Source organism: Pelobates fuscus, chromosome 5, assembly GCF_036172605.1.
Source record: "Pelobates fuscus isolate aPelFus1 chromosome 5, aPelFus1.pri, whole genome shotgun sequence".
NCBI lineage: Eukaryota > Metazoa > Chordata > Amphibia > Anura > Pelobatidae > Pelobates > Pelobates fuscus.
In genome coordinates, this window is record NC_086321.1 from 63,377,293 (window position 1) to 63,402,285 (window position 24,993).

A 24,993-nucleotide genomic window follows, 5' to 3' on the forward strand; every position below is an offset into this window, starting at 1 on the left:
ACTCAGCGAAGTGTTACGACTCTGCACTACTCCGAAAGCATAGCACATTAGCATTAAATAAACGCAGTGGATGATTTGACGGTAATGACCCTGGTATGGTGGCACATGAAACTAATAGTGGCAAAAAAAGTACGATGTACCTAGTGAGAACAGAAATGGTTTGCAAACCATCACATCCATAGTCAGCCAATGCCTATTCTTGGCAGAGAAACTACAAGGGCAAAGAGAAGCGATGCGGATGGGCAAGTTTTTATTTTTATGTTATATTCATTAGATGTTCATTTACTGGTGGCTTTTGACAGTTAAAGGGACACTCCAGGCACCCAGACCACTTCTGCTCATTGCAGTGGTCTGGGTGCCAACTCCCACTACCCTTAACCCTGCAAGTGTAATTATTGCAGTTTTTTTTTAAACTGCAATAATTACCTTGCAGGGTTAAGTCCTCCCCTAGTGGCTGTCTATTAGACAGCCACTAGAAGGAACTTCCTGGTTTCTAGCACAGGTTTTCTGTGCTAGAGCGTCGCTGGACGTCCTTACGCTGTGTGAGGACCTCCAGCGTCGCTCTATTCCCCATAGGGAAGCATTGAAATTCATTGTCAATGCTTTCCTATGGGGTGCGCTAATGCGCATGTGCGGCATTGCCGCGCATGCGCATTAGGTCTCCTCGGCCGGCGGGCGAGATCAGTCTCGCCCACCGGCCGACGTAAGCAGAAGGTGGAGCGGCGGGGGAGGAGGAAGCAGCGACGTGGGACATGTCGCTGCCTCTGGTAAGTCACTGAAGGGGTTTTCACCCCTTCAGCAACTGGGGATTGGGGGGTGGGAGGGAGAGGGACCCTCCAGTGCCAGGAAAACGGATCGTTTTCCTGGCACTGGAGTTTCCCTTTAATAAACCCCACATTAAAGCAACAGGCTTTTTTTTCCTTTGTCTTTTATCTGCAAATAAGATAATACTTTCATAAATTAATTGTGCTGTCAATTTGTCAGAGTAGAGCACCAGTGTAATATTGTCCCCAGAGCTAAATCTATTTCACTTATTTTCTGTTCTCTTTTCCATTTGTAATTGGCAGACTTTGTACGTCATAGACAGTCATTTTGTTTTATTGGGTGTTTGAAGAGTGATTTGTCTGTCATGCAGGTTAATGAAGGGTTGCTAAAATTAATTAAAATACACAACCCAGCAGTTTAGAAGTGCTTTATTCATACGATGACCAGATGGATTCTCCCCTGTAGTTTTATAAATACCTTTGTACATGTTGCTATTATTCACAAATTAGCAAAATATTTAAATAGGGTTTTCATCTTTCGACAAAGGAGTATTTTTACACAATTTGCTATTTGACATCCGAGTGAACTTGATTACCTAAAACTTCATCCGGATTCTCTATTGGATTTGGTTGTTTGTTTGTTTTTTTTGTTAGCTGTCTGCATGAAATCGTTCTTTGAAACTTTTGAATAGAAGTTGTATGCTGCTTTTCAGAGGACGTCCATATGCTCTGCATAACTTTGGTTCTAAAGTGGAAACACTGTAATAGCTGTTCCGTGTGCTTTGTAATATGTATTCAGTACTATTGCTCTATAATTTGTTAACAAGACCCTTTTAACAATTTGGACAGATGCACATACTGTTTTCAATCTTCACGCTTAATTATTCGAGTTTGTATTTGATGCTAGAACACCCTGACTTATAATCACTGCTTATTGTTGCCAGTCCATTATATTCTAACTGTTTGAGTGATCCTATTGACCTTGAACTGACATTATAAGCTGTGTCTAATCTTTTCACTCTATATTTTTAATGCCTCTTTTCGTTTTTGCTTTCTGCCTGATCCCTGTTTAGCATTACAATTGGGCTGCCCCTGAGCCCAGCAGCGGACTCCGCCCGCTCGGCACGACATGCTCTTTCGCTCATTGCCACGGCTAGACCACCCGCCTTCATAACAACGATTGCCAAGGAGGTAAGAAGTTTTTACCGCATAGAGTATTATTGTATTAACCTAAACTTGATTGCTTCAATGTCGCATATCTTTGAACTTAAAGCATTTTTTTTCTCTGTGCCTTATCAAGTCGGAAATCAAATGAGTACAGCAGAGAGCATAAGAGGTGTAAAAATTAATTTTATTAGCAAATATTACCTACAGCAAAGTATTTAACAGTATTTTACAAGAACATCCACATATTGTGAATTTACCCTTAAAGGGACACTATTGTCACCATAACAATTGCATCTTAATGTAGTTGTTATGGTGTCTATAGCCTGTCACTGCAGGCTTTTTCATGTAAACACTGCCTTTTCAGAGAAAAGGCAGTGTTTACATTACTGCCTAGGGATACCTCCAGTGGCAGTAACTCAGACTGACACTCGAGGTGCTTCCTGGGTCGTGCAGCACTAACGTTCAGTGCCATGGAGTCTGAACTTTCCCCATAGAAATGCATTGATTCAATACATCTTTTTGAGGAGATGCGATTGGCCTGCAAGGTTTTTTACTCCGCCCCACCTCCTTGGCGGAGATCATCAGGCTTGACGATCTCAGCCAATACAATGCTTTCCAATGCTTTCCTACGCGGCGCTGGAATAAAGGTGAGTTTTATAGATCTTTGAGGCAGGCAACCTAAATATTGTTTTTAACACTATAGGGGTAGGAATACATTCTTGTATGTCTGGTGTCATCCCTATGTTTTACTAACCAAAAAAGTAACTCAATTGTGAAAATGTACAGAGGAGGTTGTCCAATAACATTCCTTCAGCTGTTAAGAGACTACAATTCCTGTGAACCTTTGTCAATCACCAGCTCTGCTTTTAATATGAAATGAGACTTGTGTATATATTTAAGTGTCATGTCCACATTGACAGGAAACATTGGTTGCTAATTTAAAGGGGAGTTTTGTAGAACTAACATGGTAATTGCAAATTTTAAGCCAATTTTGCCCTTCTGGAGAGTTCTTCTAGTTCGTATACTTTTCCTAAAATTTGCAATTTGCATTTCAGTATATAACTGTGTGAGCTGTTAACCTTATGTATATATATTTCTTTGGAAATATGGCACATTCTAGGACCACTGTTTGCACTTTCCAGCCATTTTGGGGCATACATGAAATTGTGTTTCTTACCAAGAAACCCCAGTTATCCCAGGATACAATAATTATATCAAAAGTATTTTACCACCATCTTATCTAATTTGTATATCTATGAAGAAACAAAACCTTTGTATTTATTTTGTATACTGAATAATAATAATCACCTATTGTATGATATTCTTAGAAGCTCGATATGCTGACCTGTTTTATAAGTGACCTCCTAACACATAGTGTAGTAAAATGTATGCTGCCTGGTTTCATGAAAATTGATTGGAATGTGCTGTTTTGTTTCTAGGTTCATAGACACACAGCTCTGGCCGCAAATACACAATCCCAACAAAATATCCACACAACTGCTCTGGCTCGAGCTAAAGGAGAAATCCTGCGAGTTATCGAAATACTTATAGAAAAAATGCCCTCTGACGTTGTCGACCTATTGGTGGAGGTTTGTTCCATATATAAAAACTAATGAAACAATGCTATAATGTGTTAATGCAGCAGTTACCCAGAGATATGAATTTTATGTTTATTGTATTTGTAAGTCATGTTTATCTATTTTATTCTACAAACCTCCCCCAGCTGTACTTGGGGATACAGTGCAGATTCCACAACAGTTATCTGCTTTGCTTCATTCCATTCCAGGTTTGATTTTTTATTATTTTTCATGTCAGATTAAGAAGTGACTGAGACTAGGGGTTATAAAAAGTTGTGCAGAAAGAGGTTAACTGGCACAAAAGTTGTGGTAAACCAAGAAAAATATTTATTGGTAAGGTGGAAGGTGATAGGAGACTCAAGTCTTTCAACACAGAACTACCTCAATATGGAAAGTTTTCACCCTGTGTGTAGAGGATCTACTGGGATAAAAGCACTGCCACGTCTTATATTCTCTAGCTTAAAAACAAGGGAAGGGAAGTCTTATGCATGCCATACATCCAACAAGGGCTGTACACTCTGCTAATATAGTTATTTACGGGTGTCCGTTGGGAGTATAGTTATTCTACATAAAGAAATATTAACAAAGGAGTGACTGTCACAGTTCTTTTGTAAGAGGTTACTTGGTGACTTTCCTATTGGAAGTCACTACAGTCTCCCACTTCTAAACAAACCTGAGATCTCACTTGAATGTTCCTTTCAGTAAAGCTCTACATACCCTAGGGTAGAGATAGGCAAGCGGTTGATCCCCATCTTTTGTAAAACTGCAACTTCCATGAGTATTTTTACACAATTTGCTATTTGACATCCGAGTGAACTTGATTACCTAAAACCTCATCCGGATTCTCTATTGGATTTGGTTGTTGTTTTTTTGTTAGCTGTCTGCATGAAATCGTTCTTTGAAACTTTTGAATAGAAGTTGTATGCTGCTTTTCAGAGGACGTCCATATGCTCTGCATAACTTTCTAAGGACTGGCAAGGCATTGTGACAATTGTAGTTCTACAACTTCTGGGGATCTACTATTTGCCCAGTCCTGCCCTAGGGACTTGATCAAATCTAAACTTTACATGATGTACTAATGGACCGTCTCAACTGTGAACAGTACAGTTACACTATGCCAATTAGCCAAAGCCTATGTCACTGAGTGGGAATTATCAACGTGTCTGTGTGTCTCTCTACCAGTACACAGAGTATATAAACAGCGTCTCACCATTCCCTCTCTCATAAAAACTATTGCATTTACTTGCATTTCCATGTACTTTAAATATATTATGTTTTCTAATATATTTAAAATGCAAGTGTTGCATTTGTGTTGCAAGTGATGTATTTAAAATGCAAATGAGGGGGGCAGGGCCTGACTGGCTAGCCAAGCGGACGCACATGGCATGAGCTCCTGAGCTATATCGGGGGAAAACACAATTGAATGCAGCCGAGCAGCGGGTTTTCACTGCAAAACCTATGGGCTGAACATGGGGGACTGTGCTGATCCAAACGACACCAAACTTGGAACCGTCTGGGTCCGGATCATCAGCCGTTACCCTACTGCGGCCTACAAGCTTATCAGGCGCCGGAGAGACTGCCGCTCTCCGGTGCCGACTTCCGATACTTACAGCGGACACCTGCATCCCCCTCCCTCCCTTTGGACCGGGGGGTTATCCCGGTCCCGGGAGACCGTTCCCGACTACACTGCATCTTGAGTATCACAGCAGAGCAGCATCCAAGATGGCAGAGCGCGAAAGCAACCTCACTACTGAGGCCTACCTAGCAGACTCTCAAGCACGGCTGAATCTAATCTTTGAAAGGTTTTGGGCACAATTGCAGGCACGGCAGGAGGTCACACCAAAACGCAACCGACACACAGCTGAGCCTGCGATATCGCAGACCTACCTGCACAATCCTGACAAGCATCCAAAGCCACCAAGCAGACAGATGAACCTGCGGCGCCCTCGCAAGACAAAACTGCAATCATTGAGGAAATGTACGCCTGTCATCCCACGGATGATTGCAAAACCCAGTGGAAAGAGCGTGGGGACAGGTGGCAAAGACAGAAGCCAAGCCAACAGGACCCTGACATGCACAGCCCCACAAGATGGCGGACCTGAGTGCAGGAGCACCACGAGGCACCCAGACACGGCACAGCCTCACGTCCTTGCGAGAGATACACACCAGCATGACACATACCCACTGCAGAGCGACCAACGACCTCCCCACAGACTGGGCATTGGATGAATGGGCAAGAAGCCCCGGACTGTCTTTCGGCGTTGCAGACCCAGTTTAACCTGGTGGACTCCCAACATGAATATGCTTGCTTATATGCCCCTTGCATGCCTCCACTTTAACTCTGCCTCTGAGACTGATGCCTGGACACGTTCCCTACCTAACACCCAGAGCAGCAAACTACTGAGTTTTACATGCTAGATATCAGTAACATGCTTTTGCTACGCATTACCTCCTTCGCTGCAAACTCTCCATGCTTTGCACAACATCATAGCAGTACCGGTACATCTTCCTCACCTACACTGCGCCTAGGGGCGCACTGACAGTACTCTTCACAGCTTGTTTACCTAAAGTACCGCCTGCTATATTGTCATATATACCTACACGCACAGATTTAGCTTGTTTGTATTGAATCGTAAAGAGCGCAAATCCTGATATGTTGCTCTATAAAAATCGGGCTGTTTTCTCTCTCTTTTGATTTATCTATCTAATTTTCTCTCTTTTTCACATGCAGACCAACTGTTAACATATGCCTTGTTATAATCTAGTCAATGCTATAGAGGCAGGGCGAGCTCACTCAATATATTCTGCACATCTAGGTTCGCTCCCATCAGACAAGCTTAATATGCTTAGATTATTTAAGATAGGAACACTTACTCTGCAAAATCTTACTCTTTAAAAATTGTGCTGTTTTCTTCACATGCTGACCAACTGTTAACTAATGTTTTGCCATGAACTTGACACTGCTGTTTGGGCATGACGAGATAAATTGTAATACTTTTGTGCACTCCAAAAATAAAGAATTAAAAAAAAAAAAATGCTAATGATTTGGTGTGACAACGAAAGTGCATTTTGCGGAAAATGAATGAGCAATTTCTGTTACCCTTTTTCTACAATAATATGTGACTGGACCATGAGATTCTGTTAAAGACAGTAAGTGCTGACATGTTACACATTGCTCTGGACATGTTACACATGGCTCTGCAAATACTGCTTTTCAGAATGCTGTGTATAATGTGCTGTTAACGTTTGTAAGCACTGCTAAGACAGAATTGTATTTCTCTGTATGTTGTCACTACTAGGGGTCACTGTAACACCTTTTTTTCCTGTAGCTGCTGTTCTGTGAATTCTGCACGCACCCACTGTACTGTATGTAACATTTTTTTGCTGCAGCCGTCTGGTAATCAGAATGGATTTTTACATCTTAAAATGGCAAATTCTACCTTCCTATACCTGAATATACTATTATTTATATTTTTTAGTTACTGGTATGGATAAAGAAGGATGGCTCTCTTACCTAAAGCTAGAATAATATACTACTATTTAAGCAAAGGAGATCACCCCCTCAAAATAGCTAAATATGAAATGGCACATCACAGAGCTAGCCTGTGTGAAATATGCCTCAAAAAATTCTCAATATCCCAGCACAGTCTGACTCAGTCAATAACTATATTCATCACACGTTAACCCTGCATGACCAAGAGTTAGGCAAATTCCATTATAGCATGCCAGTCTTGCTGTGCCATAAATCATGAAAGGGTTAAAAGGTGCCTGTATCGGAATCAGACAGCAGGAAAAATTGGATTTTTTTTTTTTTTTTATCTCAGATAACCCCACAAGCTTTATTTGGTACAATAAGTGTCAATACAGGGCCGTCTTTCCGCATGGGCACGCTGAGCACTAGCCCGGGGCCCCCACAAGCATAGGGGCCCCACAGCGTTGCGTTGGCAGTGTCTCCCCCCCCTCCTACCATAGGTAAGAAGTAGGGTGGGGGCACGGAGGGGGTACATGAAGCATTTTTTTTTTTTTTAAATAAAAAGAAACTAAAAATCCCTTTTCCTATGCACTGCCAACACACACTGCACACCTCACACACACTGCACCCCTCACTGCTGTCTGTCTGTATGTATGTATTCAGCAGTCTGTGTGTATTCAACAGTCTGTGTGTGTGTATTCAGCTGTCTGTGTGTGTATTCAGCAGTCTGTGCATTCAGCAGTCTGTGTGTGTGCATTCAGCAGTCTGTGTGTATTTTGCCTTCTCTGTGTGTGTATTCAGCAGCCTGTGTGTGTGTGTGTGTGTGTGTGTTCAGCAGTCTGTGTGTTTGTATTGTAGGAATGTATTACATTTGTTGGAGGTACCAATAAATATAAGCTTAATTTTATCCATTCTGTGTGTATGTATTCAGCAGCCTGTGTGTATTCTGCCTTTTGTGTGTGCGTATTCTGCAGTCTGTGTGTGCGTATTCTGCAGTCTGTGTGTGCGTATTCTGCAGTCTGTGTGTGTGTATTCTGCAGTCTGTGTGTGTGTATTCTGCAGTCTGTGTGTGTGTATTCTGCATTCTGTGTGTGTGTATTCTGCAGTCTGTGTGTGTGTGTATTCTGCAGTCTGTGTGTGTGTATTCTGCAGTCTGTGTGTGCGTATTCTGCAGTCTGTGTGTGCGTATTCTGCAGTCTGTGTGTGCGTATTCTGCAGTCTGTGTGTGCGTATTCTGCAGTCTGTGTGTGTGTATTCAGCTGTCTGTGTGTTTGTATTGTATGAATGTATTGCATTTGTTAGAGGTATCAATAAATATAAGCTTAATTTTAGCCATACTTTACGCCTTTATTCCTGTGACTGGTTTTGTAGGCAGGGCTCCAGTGCACTGCTTTGCCCGGGGCCCATAATGTTGTTACGTTGGCACTGGGGCAATAATATATATATTATTTTTTTTAAACGCATTGAACATATGGAAAGCTGTGTGTAACAATGTTAATTTTTAGAAGTGTACATTTCTATTGAAATCTACACTTTTTTTCAAAAGGAAATAAAGAGGACATACTCTTCACATATAACACTTTTAAGCAAGCTACAGTGCTTTAGGGGTCTGGAGTGTCCCTTTAATGGAAGTGGTAGGTTTGCTCTACTAGAGAGCACCTGCCTTCTCCCCCAAGAGAAGTGTGCCTGTCAGAGCCCACTTTATTCCTATGCAGACTCCCTGGCTGACAGCCTGAAGGGCTTCGGCTGAAAGTCACACTCATGACTCAATATCAGAGGCTTCTCAATTTTCCTGGGACAGACTGAATGTCTCTGTTTGGGAAAGAGGGAGGAGTTTACAAAGGCTGCAGACCGCTGACCTGCAGCTTTTTCAAGCTCTTTTTAGGTATAACTGCAATGAAACAAAATGCTGCAATATATCATTTAAATTGTTTAAAAATATATATGAACATTTTTTCCATTGGAGTGTTCCTTTAAGCAAAGTTCTATTTCAATAGCTAAGCTAATTTAACTACAGTCCATCAGTCAAGATTCTCACAAAGTGCAAACATCATGGACAGAGGAGAGCACAAAGGAGGCGCTCAGGTATAAAGATTCGGCACAAGGAAGAAAAGATAATACATTAAAATAAAGCCAATTGGCTGAGAGTCTAGCATAATCATTAAAATTCAAGGGGCATAATTTAAGAAAAAAAAATAATGACAAAGCCGTTTTAAACTCTTTTAACTTGTTATAGGGCAAGAGTGTCTGGGTGCCATCTTACCATCAGAGATTTAACTGTTTGGCATCAGTTTGACCACAACGGTGGGGCTGCAACTCCAAGCTCTCCTACCTCCCTGCGTCTGTTCCTCTCTGCACTGCAGTAGGGCCAAGAACTAGCCGGACAGCTGGTGATAGGTTGAGAGCTTCATTTTATCTTCTCAGTGTACCAATGGGCGCCCATTGAGAGAAATAGTACTATCACCGGCCACCTGCACTGCAGCGAGCAATGAAAGCCAGGAGGCAGAAGTGTTGGGTGCCATAGCCTAACTTCAGCATTAAACCGTTGCATTTAAAGTCCTGCACCTATAGCAACTGAATAGATCTTAATTTGTTATGGAGGTAGGAGAGTGGTAGTTTTTCCTAATTGGAAACGTAACAAAGCCTTTATCATATTCTTGGACTATGTTACTGTGTGATGTTTCTGATGGACAGGGATACATTAAATACGGTGCTCAAAAATGTCAAAAGTAGATATTTAAGTTCATGTATTTGGGTCTACATGTGTAAATTAAACCCTATTGAAACACACGTTTGCAAAAATACATACTTTTACTTCTTTAATAAATATTGTATGTCATATGATTTACTTACTTTTTTTCCTGGTATAGCTTGGTAGATACAACCTGTTTTAATGATGTTAATACCACTACCATAAAAAGTTGAGATTTTGCTGTAGGATTTGCAATCTTTCTGACCTCTTCCGAGAGCACAGTGCAGAAGCCAAAGAGGAGTATTGTCAGCCTCAATAAGCCATAATGTAACTCTTTACTTCTCTATGGGCCTTGTCAGGGACAGCAAGTCCCCCCAGCTCTCTGGTCATGTAGGATGTAAAGGTGAAGCACAAGGTTTAGGCTGTATTAATATCAATAATGATCAGCAAATAAAAACAAAGTTTTGTATCTTTACCTGGTATTTCTAATCTGCTGCTTTCTGTTTCTTTCTGAAAGGTAATGGACATTATAATGTACTGCCTCGAAGGGTCATTATTGAAGAAGAAAGGGTTGCAGGAGTGTTTCCCTTCTGTGTGCAGGTAATTCAAACGTACATTTAATTCATTGGCTATCTGAAATGTAATTTTCATTTATGCTTTCTTACTCCTGATATCTGTACAGTAAACATTAATGTAAGCATGGTATATCAGGGGTGAGACCAGAAGGGCACTAGCTTCTTTGCTACCTACTAGGTGTCAATATTGTATTTATTTTTTAAGCTGGTTATTGTGCAGCTACATAAAGCATATGGTTACTTGACAGTTGTCAAACACCAGTGGTAAGTGGTCAAGCATTGGTGGAGATATGTACCATCTTACTTCTTTGTGGGTCTTCTCTACTAGTTGAATGAGGCATGCCTACCTGATTTCAAGGCTTCCAGATTTGACCTATTGGTATTTCACAGGGTAGTGAACTACTTGTATTTGACCACAGCAAATCTGAGTTTCTTTGAGCCAATAGATAACTTGATTCCGGGTTGCCAAAAGTCATGTGTGCCGGGGATGTTACTTACCCCTGGCACAAAAGTGCAAATATCTCAGACAGACTCCTACTGTACCACCATGACCACTGCTAAAAGCAGGTGTTGTCATGGTGGTTGGATTAACTTTTTAAAGAATAGGTATAGTGTCCACAGAAGTGTTGGGTTTGTGTTTGTAAGAATACAGACTGTAGTACCTACTATTATTAACATCTTGCTTTCTCTGTGCATTTTAGTTTTGTGTTTTATTTAAATAGATGTCCAGATTTTTAAAAGCAAAAATGTTGAGGCAGAAGGTAATTTTTTGTTGTTCTCAGGCTATAAGATGCAGAGAATTTTCAAAGAGTTTTACCCTTTTAAAAATTATTCCTATTCCAGAAAATGTAGATAAATAGCTCTCGTGGACAGTAATATACAGATTTATTTATCTTCTGAAAAGAATGAATAAAGGATTGAGGTTACAGTGAATTCCTTGCAGTTCTGTTGTTTACTTACAGTTTATCCCAGAAGAGATCTTTACTGATGCTCATTAAAAGTAGGATGAGAGGTAACTGCCAATTTATTTCTTATCTCCCATTGACAGACTGGTTCCTACAGGAACTACTCACACTAAATAAATTTAAGCTTCTTGTGCTAATGCTTGATCTGTTAATATTAATCTATAATCAGAAAATGGTATGTGCAAAAAAAGGACAAAAAGACGCACACCGCATAATCCATATATGGCTTCTTTCAACGTATTAGATTTAACTTTTACAATAAAATCTAAAATAGTGCGATGTTGTAGAACTTGGCATGGATACTAGGAGAAAGGCAACATATGCGTTCCTACTCATGCAGTTCAGAACCTCTTCATCTGCTCACACAGTGTTACAGATTGCAAAGAGGACTTGCCTCTTCATGTGCCTGACTTTCTGATTGACAGCAATTCTGCAAAAATCCCAAGTGAAAGGGGCCAAAAACAATGCTCCCTGAGGGGTGTGAATAGTGGAAGAGAGGAGGGAGCTATTATCAGAAGGACCCCTTGCAGTAGAAGTTTTTTCAAAGCAGGGGGTTTGGACACACATTAAGAGGAATTTGCTACTATAAGCTCTCAGAGAGAAGTACCCAAAACGTCATCTCTCAGGGATTCTATTGTGAAACATGGGCTTTCTTTTAGCTTCTCATGTGCTTTAGTGATGCACAGCTTTTGCAAGTTTACCTTGAGTTTTGTTTTCTGTGATCAATACATTTAATGTTAATATATTTTATATTTTAGGCTATGTTCCATTTTTTTCTTTCCTATTAATGTGGTCTTCCAGGAATATATCCACACCCACCAGTAAGATACAGCAGTGTTGAAATTATTGGAAGTATTGACTTGATGGGAATCACTGGAGATGTGGGACATATAGCCTTAAAGGTATCCTATAGTGCCATTAAAACAAACCAGTTTTCCTGGATCAGGCTCCACCCCAGCCGGCAGGGGGGAGACCTAATGTGCATGCGCAGCAATGGCCGCAGCCGCATTAGACCTCTGCATAGGAAATCATTATTGAATGCTTTCCTATGGGGAAAATCTGACACTGGAGGTCCGTGAGGAAGTCCAGCATCAGACTTCCATTTGGATTCCCGGAAGCCCTCTAGTGGCTGTCTGGCAGACTTGGAGCTGCAATGTAAACATTGCTGACTTGGAGCTGCAATGTAAACATTTTGCACTAAGTGCAAAAGGGTCACAGCACCCAGACTACTTCAATTAGCTGAAGTGGTCTGGGTGCCTACAGTGTCCCTTTAAAGCAGAAATGGTCAGCTCATCAAGGGTACATTGGCAAACGTCTCTGAGCATCATGGGAGATTTATTCTAACAGTGTTATGATTATCAGGCTTCAAGAGCCAAATACTTGCTGAGATGTAGCCCAACTATGAGAGAGTCAAGGTTCATGACTTGAAATGCATCATAGAAACACCTTATCTGATTGCTTTTTCCTGTCCTAATGTGTTTTATACCCCACCTCCTATAGACTGTAAGCTCGATTGAGCAGGGTCCTCTTCAACCTATCATTCCTGTAAGTTTTCTTGTAATTGTCCTATTTATATTTAAATACCCCCTTTCATAATATTTTAAAGCGCTACGAAATCTGTTGGCGCTATATAAATGGGGATAATAATAAATAATAATAGAAGATATATTCAAACTGAGTTTTTGGCCAATATTTTGATGTTTTGTCAAGCTTCATGGCTGATGGATTACCACATCCAGTGGACTGTAAAGGGTCAAATACTTTCTAAGCCTCATGGGAGATGTAGTCCAGCATCTGGAGGTCCACTCTTAGGGCTATTTGAGTTTAAGGTCAAAGTCTCATTAAGCTTCATTGGAGAACTACAGTTGACTAGCTCTGTCCTAATATCACTACAGGGCAACACAATGCCTTTTTTTTTTTCTTTTCTTACAGGGTAGTTAAATTATAGTGGTGAAAAATAAAATAATCAGAAAATAAAAGGATGGATTTTTTTTCTCTGTATAGATTGCTGTGCTGTCAGCCTGGACTGAAATATGTCACATTCGAAGTCAGTTCAGTGCAGTTTCTGATTTTTATAAAAATTAGAATGTTGCTGAATTTACTGCTTTAGAACTGCTTGTGCTACAGAATTCTCTTGTTAGGTAATTGAAAACTAAATTTTTATTACCTTGCATCTTAATTACATCGCTCTTTAAAGCAGGACTCCATGATGGAAATCTTCTAGTAAAATGTGAGTTATTTGCTGCCCAAGTCTCTGTTAAATGTACTCGTTAATATGAGTGATCTGTAACAATTGAACTATAAGCAAATTAGGTTTGTCCTGTTAATGTTATTTAGAAAAGGCAGCAAGGCCTAGATATTTAAACATTAGTGTACCAAAATGTATGGTTAGATTCCATAGCATTTTTACTTACTTTTCAGTTAAAGGAACACTACAGTGTTACGAATACAAACCTGAGGGGACTACTTTGTCTTATGACGGTTTCCTACGCTTGACCAGCTTTGACCGGTGGAGGAACAAAGTGCGCTCCGTTTCCTGTGGTCATAGCAATTTTCCCACAATTCTTACCTTTTCTCAGTGATCTCACGATGCTTCCCGTCAGTATTCCCCAACGTACGGTCACTTAGACAGAGCGCCGGTGAAACTACCAAATTTCGTCATAACAGAATGAGAATAGTTTGTTCATTCATGTGAGGACGCAATTCGATGAATGAAATTCCGATCTGATACGTGCCGTGGCTGCATCTTAGTAGATAACTCCCTAATTCCCTGGGATCAGGAAGCTATCTACCAAAATTAAAAATTACTTAGTATTCGTAAATTCTGCCTCTACTCACTATATCGCGATTAGGGGCATGTCTAGTAAACAGTGAGCAATCTGTGGCTAAAAAAACATAGTATCCCCCTCCCGAGCCCCCACCCATGCCGCACAAGTGGGGGCTCTTAAACTGAACGGAGGACCTATTGCCCCTTCCCCCCTCCCCCCCCTGCTCCCCACCCTGAGGGTTTTTTATTTTATTTTTAAAGTTCGACGGGTATTATGGATTTTTATTTGACCTTTTTTGGGGATTTTTAGAAAAGAGAAGACCTCAAATGGTAAGTTATTTTTTATTTACAGGAATTTAACTGGTCCCTGGTCCCCCCTTACTATTTTTAGGGTGAGGGGGTGGTAGGTAGGTCTTTATTAAAAAAAAATTGGGTGGAGGTGGTGACTGGGGGGGGGGGGGGGGGAGGGTGTTTATTTACACTTGGCCAAAACCTGTCGCCCATGGGTATGAGCAGGTGGGCAGGACAATAGATCCCCCCTTATTGTTATTTAGGACCCCACCCGCCGCTCAGGGGTTGGGGCCAGGGGGGTTGAACAATAGGTTCCCCCCCTCCTTATTGCTATTTAGGGCCCACACCCGCCGCTCAGGGGTGTGGTCGGGGGGGAGGACAATAGGTCCTCTCCATTGTTATTTAGGGCCCCCACCCGCTGCATGGGAGTTGGGGGGTACACTAGGTCCACCCCCCCCTTTTCATTTAGGGCCCCCCATTTGGCGTTTATGGGTGGGGGCTGGGGGGAAGAACAATAGGTGTGTGTGTGTGTGTGTGTGTGTGTCCCTTAGGGGAGAACGCAGCAATGTCAAACTCATTAGTGCAAACATTGTAAGTTAAGTACACCTAAAGACATGGAAAAGTCTGGCGATGTCTCGCCCATACATGAACCATCCCTGGTACAGTTGTAGCATTAGTGGAGCATCCAGCTGCACATAAGTTGTCTGTGACCATGTGTGCATTCGTGATTGTTTTGGTTATTAAATCGTATAGTGAAAATCTGGGGAGGGGTATTCTGATTTACCATACAATATGTCCAGTGTTGTCAATGGATTCTGCAGATACGTCCACACTTATATTCAGCCGTAATCATAGTCAAGTATGGCTCAACTGTTTTTAATCCTTCTGGGATTGATGAAATTAGTTCCATTGTTTTTGTTGTTAATATAAAAACCCCTTTTAATTTGTGTGTTAAGATTGATATTTAACAAATAGATTGCCATTATTATTGTAGCCTGCTATTTATGCAGTGTAAGGCAGAATTATAACTATGAGCACTAATCCCTCTTACCCCTTGCATGCAAATCCGAATTCCTGGCAGTTCATTGCTAATTGCCAAACAGTGTTGAGAAGACTTCATTTGCGTTTACAATTGACCAGAGAGCGGTGCTAACCCCCAAGGAAAACCAAAGACAAATTGCTGGATGTTTTTCTTGTATGTAGCTGCCTGTGAAGAATGAGTACTATTAAATACTTGGCGCAAGGTCTGTTCTGAGAGAAATTGGATTTCTGAAAGCTGGCCTAGTCCTGAGGCAAACTTGCTTCTTTTGGAGCTTTAGATACTTTTCATTTGACTAGGCTAGTGATGGCTAATCTTGGGCTTACAGTTGTCTGTGGGCTACATTTTCTATAGCGTTTATCCAACCTTTAGCATTCATTATTTTTTTTTTCTGTTATAGATTAAAAAGTTATTGATGGAAGAAAAAATACTCCCATACAGGAAGTTCATACTTTATCAAATCCTAGGGCTGTGCCATTGTGCCAGGATTGGCTGAGCTCTCTCTGCCAGTCCTTATCCAAAGCTTTCCATTGGGAGTAATGCTCGTTCTGAGCAGTGCCACGTTCTAGTGAATAGGAAAAGAGAGAGCAAGCCAATCCTCAATCATTTGTATTGTAAACATTCTGCAAGGTTTGTGGCAAATGTACAGCATGGTCTGTCCTTATTATCTGGTTACTCACTTTTACATTTTTTCAATTAGATGGCAAAAGCTATGGTGCAGGGAGTTTGGCATTTTTGCAGTGAAAAAGAGTAAACCAAACGTGCATCTATTATGCATTATCAGGATCATTACAGCATGATGAGAAAGTTGCTCTTTGATTCTATATAATGTCTCTTTGATATCAGGATCAGGAAGACATCCACTAGATGTATGTTTAACCCAACAATGTAAACATTGCAGTTTCAACTAGGGATCGACCAATATTGATTTTTTAGTGCCAATGCCGATAGCTTAGCCATATTCTGTACATTTATGGTTTAGAGGGAAAAAATTTTTTTTTGCTAATGCATGCCAGTTAGATTTGTTTTGGTGTTTTCAAGAATATGTGTATGTGTGTGTAGTGGATGCAGTGAGAGTATTTGATTAGTAAGTGTTTGTGTGTAAATATGTGCAGTAGGAACTCCCCCTCCCCCCCCCCCCAATCTTATTTATTTATTTACCGTATATACTCGAGTGTAAGCCGAGTTTTTCAGCACATTTTTTGTGCTGAAAAACCGGAACTCGGCTTATACTCGAGTCAATAGTCTGTATTATGGCAATTTGCATTGCCATAACACAGACTGGGGGAGAGGGGGGCTGTCAGAGCTGTAACTTACCTTCACAGCAGCTCCTGTCAGCTCTCTCCTCCTCCGCGCCGTCCGTTCAGCACCTCGGTCAGCTCCCAGTGTAAATCTCGCGAGAGCCGCGGCTCTCGCGAGACTTACAGTGTGAGCTGACAGAGGGAGCTGCACGGACGGCGCGGAGGAGGAGAGAGCTGACAGGAGCTGCTGTGAAGGTAAGTTACAGCTCTGACAGCCCCCCTCTCCCCCCACTGAACTGCCAATGCCACTAGACCACCAGGGAAGGAGCCCCCCTCCCTGGCCAGCTAGCAAGCAGGGAGGGGGGACGAAAATAATAATAGAGATATTAATAATAATAATAATAAAAATTTAATAAAAGTATTAATAATAATAATAATAATGAACAAAATATTAAAAAATAATAAAAAAATAATAATAATTAAAAAAAAAATAATATAACAAAAAAACCAATTAGTATTAAAATAATAAAAAAAATAATAAAAAATGCCCACCCCCACCAAGGCTCTGCATCACACACTCAAACACTGCATTCATACACACTGCACTAATACACACAAGCACACTGCACTCATACACACACACTGCACTCATACACACACACTGCACTCATACACACACACTGCACTCATACACACACACTGCACTCATACACACACACTGCACTCATACACACACACACTGCACTCATACACACACACACTGCACTCATACACACACACACTGCACTCATACACACTGCACTCATACACACTGCACTCATACACACTGCACTCATACACACTGCATTCATACACACTGCATTCATACACACACACACACTGCACTCATACATTGCACTCATACACACTGCACTCTTACACACACACTGCACTCTTACACACACACTGCACTCTTACACACACACTGCACTCATATACACACACTGCACTCATATACACACACCGCATTCATACACACACACTGCACTCATATATACACACACTGCACTCATACACACACACACTGCACTCATATATACACACACTGCACTCATACACACACACACTGCATTCATACACACACACACTGCACTCATATATACACACACTGCACTCATACACACACACACTGCATTCATACACACACACACTGCATTCATACACAAACACACTGCATTCATACACACACACACACTGCATTCATACACACACACACTGCATTCATACACACACTGCAAATAAATATTCAATTAATATAATTTTTTTAGGATCTAATTTTATTTAGAGATTTACCAGTAGCTGCTGCATTTTCCACCCTAGTCTTATACTCGAGTCAATAAGTTTTCCCATTTTTTTGGGGTAAAATTGGGGGCCTCGGCTTATATTCGGGTCGGCTTATACTCGAGTATATACGGTATTATTTATTTATTAAAAATTCTTAAGAAAACGCAGTCTTATTACCCATAGGGTCTCGATGCGCATACCAGCAATAAAAACAGACAAAACAATATCCAGCAAAACCACAGCGTTATAATCACATGCATTTGAACCAAGTTAAAAATTTCATGTCATCCCATACGCCTGAGCAAATAAAACTGTTTTTAAGCTCCGGCGGAATTTCAGTAGATCATTCTCAAGTCTTAATGTCAGAGGCAGGGAGTTCCAAAATTGCGCTCCCTGAACATCACTCGTTCTCCCTCCGCACTTTTTCTTTTTAAAATTTGGAATCTTCAATGAGGCTAAATCAGCCGATCTCAAGGATCGACTGGGAGCATAGCGTGTGAATTTATCCTTCAGATAGTCTGGTCCCATACCATGGATTGCCTTATATACCAAACAACCATTTTTAAACAGAACCCGTTCACGAACGGGCAGCCAGTGCAAGGCTCTTAATGATGGAGTGATATGGTCATTGCGGGCCACACCCGTAAGTAGCCTTGCAGCTGCGTTCTGTATCAACTGTAGCTTGTGTATGATGTTCTGAGGCAGTCCAAGGTACAGAGCATTGCAGTAGTCCAATCGGCTACCGATGATGGCGTTGACCACCGAGATTTGATCGGAGGGGGTAATGAATCTAAAAATAGACCTCAGAAGCTTCAGGTGGTAGTGGCAAGAGCTTACCACCTGATTAATCTGGGGCTTCAGTGTCAACCTGGAGTCGAAAATGACTCCCAGATCTCTGACCTTGGTGGCAGGACTCGGAGATGGAGAAAACGAGTCCGGCCATGAGGGAAAGATACTACTCACCTCCTGGTTACTGAAGATGATGCATTCAGTTTTGGAGCCATTAAGTTTTAGATAATTGGCTCCCATCCACGACTGGATATCCTGTAGGCAGGAAGAAAGATTGATTTGATCCTCCTTTTTCTTGGCCAGGCGAAAGTACAACTGGGTATCGTCGGCATAGATATGATAGGGAAGCATGTGGCGGCGGATGATATGGGTCAGTGGCCTCATATAGATGTTAAACAGGATTGGAGATAAAGCCGAACCCTGGGGGACTCCACACGTCAGGGAGATGTTAGAGGAGTAAAATGTCCCCAATTTTACCCTTTGAACCCTGTCGTGGAGAAACGAGGTCACCCAAGCCAATCTCCTTGATGTTCCCCTTCCTTATCTTTTAGTGCCCTTCCCCCCACCCCAGTGTTCCTTTTCCATTCCCTGTACCTTATTGCCCTCCCTTAATGTTCCTCTCTCTCTCCCCCCCAGTGTTTTCTTCCCTCCCCTGCCCCATAGTGTTCTTTCCTGTCCCCCCCCCATCTTATAGTGTTCTTTCCTCCTCCCCTGTCCCATAGCATTTTTTCCTCACTCCCCCCTCCCCTGTAGCGTTGGGGTGCCCTAAGGCGGTCGCTTGTGCCTCCTTATGGACGCGTTGGCCCACCTCATTATCAGTATTACCGGCGATTATCGTCCGACACTGATACTTACAAAAAATCTGAATATCGGACGATAATCGGTCGATCCCGAGTTTCAACCAAACTCTAAAACAACAGGGCCACTGCCCCCATAGCACTTAATTGCGATGCCAAGGTCTGAGTGATTTTAGTGGTCCTTTAAATAACCCCCCAAAATAGTGGAGCACTGTAATTTTATGGGGAGTATAAATAATATAATGTGATAGTCTTACAAGGATATATGGACGAACTGGTTGACGGTAGTTTACCATGCTGACTTTTAGAGACTGTTGACTTATGGACATCTTATGGAACATTCATGGGTGACCGGAAGCACTGCCGTGGATGGGGGGCAGGCTCTCTCCGCACTCTCACTCGTCCTGATTGTGGCGACCTTACCCTCATGGATGAGTAAGTATGTCCAGCAACTTGATAGGCGGACACATAGAGATGCAGGTGTACAGTCATAAGCTGTCAAATACCAATTTTCATCACGGTCTTCTACTGTATCTGCATGTCCGAATTTATTTCAAGATTTTATTTAATAGCCCTACGTGGCTAATAAACTGTAATTTGTTTATTACTGAGGACTTGCGGATCCTCTTGAAATGCCTGTTTCTTGTGCTATTGGAAAACAAAACCATTTTGATTTCACCAAAAAAAGGGTTACTTGCCTGGTATTCTATTATTCTATCAATCCGGCGTTGGTATCCGGTCTTGGTCTTTCTCAATCTGGAAAACAGAGGTTGCTTTTTTCCGGTCACAGGTGTCACACCTCCTAGGCTGGCTGGAGGGGTGGGAACAAAGGTCAATAGTCAAGAAAGAGCTAGACAATGCACAAACCGGATTGTTGATATAAAAAAATTCCACTATTACCGTTATCATTTTTGGGTAAAATCACTATCACATTTCATGTTATTATTTATGCATTATTATTATTTTTTAAACTGACTTCAAATACAGCGCTGCATTGTGTGTATTTTTTCAGTGGTGTATTTTATTGTGTGTGTTTTTTGTGGAATTACATATAACAGTGTAGTAGCTGCTGATTATGTTAACATATTTATTCATATTGCATTTTATATTAGATTAATGCTTTATACAAAAATTATTATTTTTCTTTAGATAACCTTGGTTAGAACACAAGGCATTTTATTTACTTTGAGAGTTTTCTGATTTTAAAGCCTTCCAGTCCATCTGTTTGTGTTAAAAGTTGTATATTTTTTTGTTGACATTTCAAAATTTTTAATAATAAAATAACTACAGCATATTTTAAAGGAACACTATCTGAATTAAAACAACTTTTGCTAAATGAAGCAGTTTATGTGTATAACTTGTGTCCCTGCAGTCTCACTTCTCAGATCTCGCCCATTTAGGAGTTTAACCCCTTAAGGACTGAGCCAAATGTACAAGTTGTGAACAAAACAAAACCTGGCATTTGCGCTATATGTCTGTCCAACCGTAATTCACCTCTTTCATATTAAATGCACCCCCCCTATTATATATATCATTTTATTCAGGGGAAACAGGGCTTTCATTTAATATCAAATATTTAGCTATGAAACATAATTTAATATGAAAAAAATGGGAGAAATTAAGAAATTTTGTTATTTTTTTTTAGTTCTACATGACATTTTAATTGTCAATGTGATGATACTGTTTGCTTTTACTGCAAAAAAATACACATATTTGTATTCAGCAAAGTCTCACGTGTAAAACAGTACCCCCTATGTACAGGTTTTATGGTGTTTTGGGAAGTTACAGGGTCAAATATAGCACGTTACAATTGAAATTCGCCAGATTGGTTACGTTGCCTTTGAGACTGTATAGTAGCCCAGGAATTAAATTTACACCCATAATGGCATACCATTTGCAATAGTAGACAACCCAAGGTATTGCAAATGGGGTATGTCCAGTCTTTTTTAATAGCCATTTGGTCACAAACACTGGCCAAAGTTAGCGTTAGTATTTGTTTGTGTGTGAAAAATGCAAAAAACTGCAATTTTGGCCAGTGTTTGTGACTAAGTGGCTACTAAAAAAGACTGGACATATACCCCATTTGAAATACCTTGGGTTGTCTACTATTGCAAATGGTATGCCATCATAGGGGTAATTTTCATTCTTGGGCTACCATAGGGTCACAAAGGCAACGTAAGCAATCTGGCGAATTTTAATGTGAAAAAAATGAAACACAAGCCTTATATTTGACTCTGTAACTTTTGAAAACACCATAAAACCTGTACATGAGGGGTACTGTTGTACTCGGGAGACTTTGCTGAACACAAATATTTGTGTTTCAAAACAGTAAAAAGTATTGCAGTAATAATATCGTCTGTGTAAGTACTGTTTGTGCGTGAAAAATGCAAAAAAACTTCACTTTTACTGTAATACATTTTACTGTTTTGAAACACTAATATTTGTCTTCAGCGAAGTCTCCCGAGGAAAACAGTACCCCCCATGTACAGGTTTTATGGTGTCTTGGAAAGTTATAGGGTTAAATATAGTGCTAGCAAATTGAATTCCCTATACTTTCGGCATGGGTTGTCAGGCAGGTCCCGCTAATTGTAATTAATTAGGATACCTAATTATGTAAAAATATTACATAAATATATGTGTAGAATTAATATATGTATATATATACATATGTGTGTATATATATATATATATAATTTTTTTTATATTTTTATTTATATATAGGTATATATATAATGATATATATATACGTATATATTTATGTATATAGATATATATATTATTTTGTTCTACGTGTATTTTGATATAAATATATATATTAATATCACAATACAGTTAGAACGAAATAACACACATCTATATATTTTTTTAATTATTTATTTTTAATTATTTTTTTAATTTTATTTTTTTACGTATTTACATATTTTTTTATATTATATATACATATATATAACAATAATTATAAATATTTACAAATTCTGGCACTCTTCCCATAAATAAGCACTTAGAATAATTCAGACCAAGGTGCTTCACAGTGCTGAATATATAAAAATCGAAAAAATGAGAGCACTCACTGGTTTTGCAAAAAGCTGTGTATTCAAGTTCTAGGCAAACGAATCAACGTTTCGACCGTCAAGCGGTCTTTATCAAGATGCCAAATCATTACAAACATAGACAATATATAGCAAGTGTACAGATAAACTTACCCTATCACCGTGTAAAACCCATTACCTCGACCTGCCCCTTTGACCGGCGCCAAAAATCGCGTCCTGACGTACGTGATGACGTCATGTCATGTGATCGTGGTACTACCAATTGCTTAGTTACGGACACACCATGTGACCTACAATCATGTGATCGCAACCAGAGACAGTTGCTAAGAAACGTCTAAATAACATGGACTATAGTGCACAGAAATCGGAGAGAAAGAGAAATAAAAATAAAAATAAAAATAAAAATAAAAACATGCATGGAGGATACACATATTGTTCGAGTAGCTGGATTGAATGCTCTAATGTAAATGGGAACCTCACATGTGGGCATCTAAATGGCAATGTTGAAGAAACAAGAAGAGAGCTAAAAGATGTACTAGAATGTGAAAAACATGTGAATGTAGCAAATAACTAAATGAAATTAGACATACAAATAAAAATAAATAAAAATAAAAATAAAAATACAAATAAAAATAAAAATACATAAGCGTGAAAGTGAACATGAAAATAAAAATACAAATGAGAATAAAAATAAAAATAAAAATAAAAATAAAAATAATAATAATAATAATAATAATAATAATAATAAAAATAAAAATAAAAAATAAAAAAATATAAAAATAAACATGAAAAATAAATCAATCAATAAATAAATAAATAAACAAATAAATAAACATAAAAAATAATAAATATGAAGAATCAAAATATGAAAAATAAAAATAAAAATAAAAATAAACATAAAAAGGAAAATAAATATATATAAATAAAAATAATAATAAAAATAAAAATAAATAAAAATAATAATAATAATAATAATAATAGTAATGAAAGTAATAATAATAAATATCAAAATAATAAATATAAAAATACAAATAAAAATAAAAATAAACATAAAAATAAACATAAAAATAAAAATGAAAATACAAATAAAAATAAATATAAATATACAAATAAATATAAAAATAAAAATAAAGTGATGTGAATGAAGCAACCTGATAATAATACTACTAGTGTAATGGTATCTCAAATTATGTGAACAGCTAACTGTGTGTGAATGAGGACTGAGTGAATAATATATTAATCAGAGTAATCTGATATGTGATGTTATTGGAACCAAAACTGCCCCTGTACTGTGACTGTGTAAAACTGAGAGTATGTGAATCGATCTATGAGATGAGACCCTGTCACAGGCATGGTGACCAAAAAAAGTGAACCAAGAAGTGCAAAGCTGGTGAAATTTAAATAAAGTGCGAAGAGCACCTCCTAAAAGAAACTAAACATGCCATAGGAGCCAACACCATACTGCTGTCCTAACTTATAAATTGACAATCCAATTTACAATATTGCAAAAAGAGCCTATCTGAAAAAAAGAGGAAAATTATATATGCTTGGGAATCGAATAAGATACTACTAATAAATCATCTTTTTGTTGGACTTCCAAGAGAATTAAGGAACAAAAATTGCATGTAACCCCAAAAATATTCCAACTAAGAATAGGGCTGTAAATTTGCAGGGGACCCTGAAAAAATGTAGATATATCTTAACGAGTGTTTAAAAAACAACTGAAGCTGTTGTATTCATTCAGTCCCTTGGGTTGAACCGTGTCAAGGTAATGAATCCAAAATGTCTCTCTTTGAAGAAGAATTTTTGATCTGTCGCCACCTCTACCCAAAGGAGGAATGTGATCAATGATGGTGAATTTGAGAGTTGGTAAATGATGTTGCAATTCAAGGAAGTGTTTCGCCACCGGTTTATCTGTTTTGCCGTCTCGGAATGCCGTCATAATCCCCGATCTATGGCCTCTAATACGATCTCGAACTGTCATGTCTGTCTTGCCCACATAATATTTGCCACAAGGGCAGGAGATTAGGTAAACCACATGATCACTTAAGCAGGTCAAACGGTGTTTAATTTGTATCCGTCTGCCTGTATGTGGATGTGCAAATGACGATCCTGTGAGCATGTGGCCGCAGGTAACACAACCTAAACATTTAAAGCAACCTTTCTTTGTATTCTCCTTATGAGAGCTATAGCGACTGGGTATGTCAGTTCGAACTAAAATGTCTTTTAAGTTTTTGTTGCGTGCAAATGCAATGCGTGGTTGTTGTGTGAAGATGGGATTCAACGTTCTGTCCGAGGATAGAATGTCCCATCTTTTTTTAATTCTTTGTGAGAATCGTTGGCCTTCAGAATGAAACAGTAACGGAATCGTAATCCTTGAAACAGTGTTCTGTTGTTTAATTTCTCTTCCTTCAAAGATTTTTTTAGCCTTTATAAGGCAATTTTGTAGGACTTTTCTTTTATATCCCCGTTCCAAAAAGGAAT

The 24,993-nt window shown here is 39.5% G+C and overlaps 1 protein-coding gene across 4 annotated transcripts in view; it reads left to right on the forward strand.

Annotated features, from left to right (window-relative positions):
• WDR7 (WD repeat domain 7) overlaps positions 1 to 24,993 on the forward strand; it is a 344,145-nt gene that overhangs the window by 259,105 nt on the left and 60,047 nt on the right. For all 4 annotated transcript variants that reach the window (XM_063453929.1, XM_063453930.1, XM_063453931.1 and 1 more), the window contains 3 exons: positions 1,838 to 1,955; positions 3,371 to 3,520; positions 10,190 to 10,272. In XM_063453929.1, the coding sequence (XP_063309999.1) occupies positions 1,838 to 1,955; positions 3,371 to 3,520; positions 10,190 to 10,272 (351 nt within the window). The remainder of the gene's footprint in view (positions 1 to 1,837; positions 1,956 to 3,370; positions 3,521 to 10,189; positions 10,273 to 24,993) is intronic.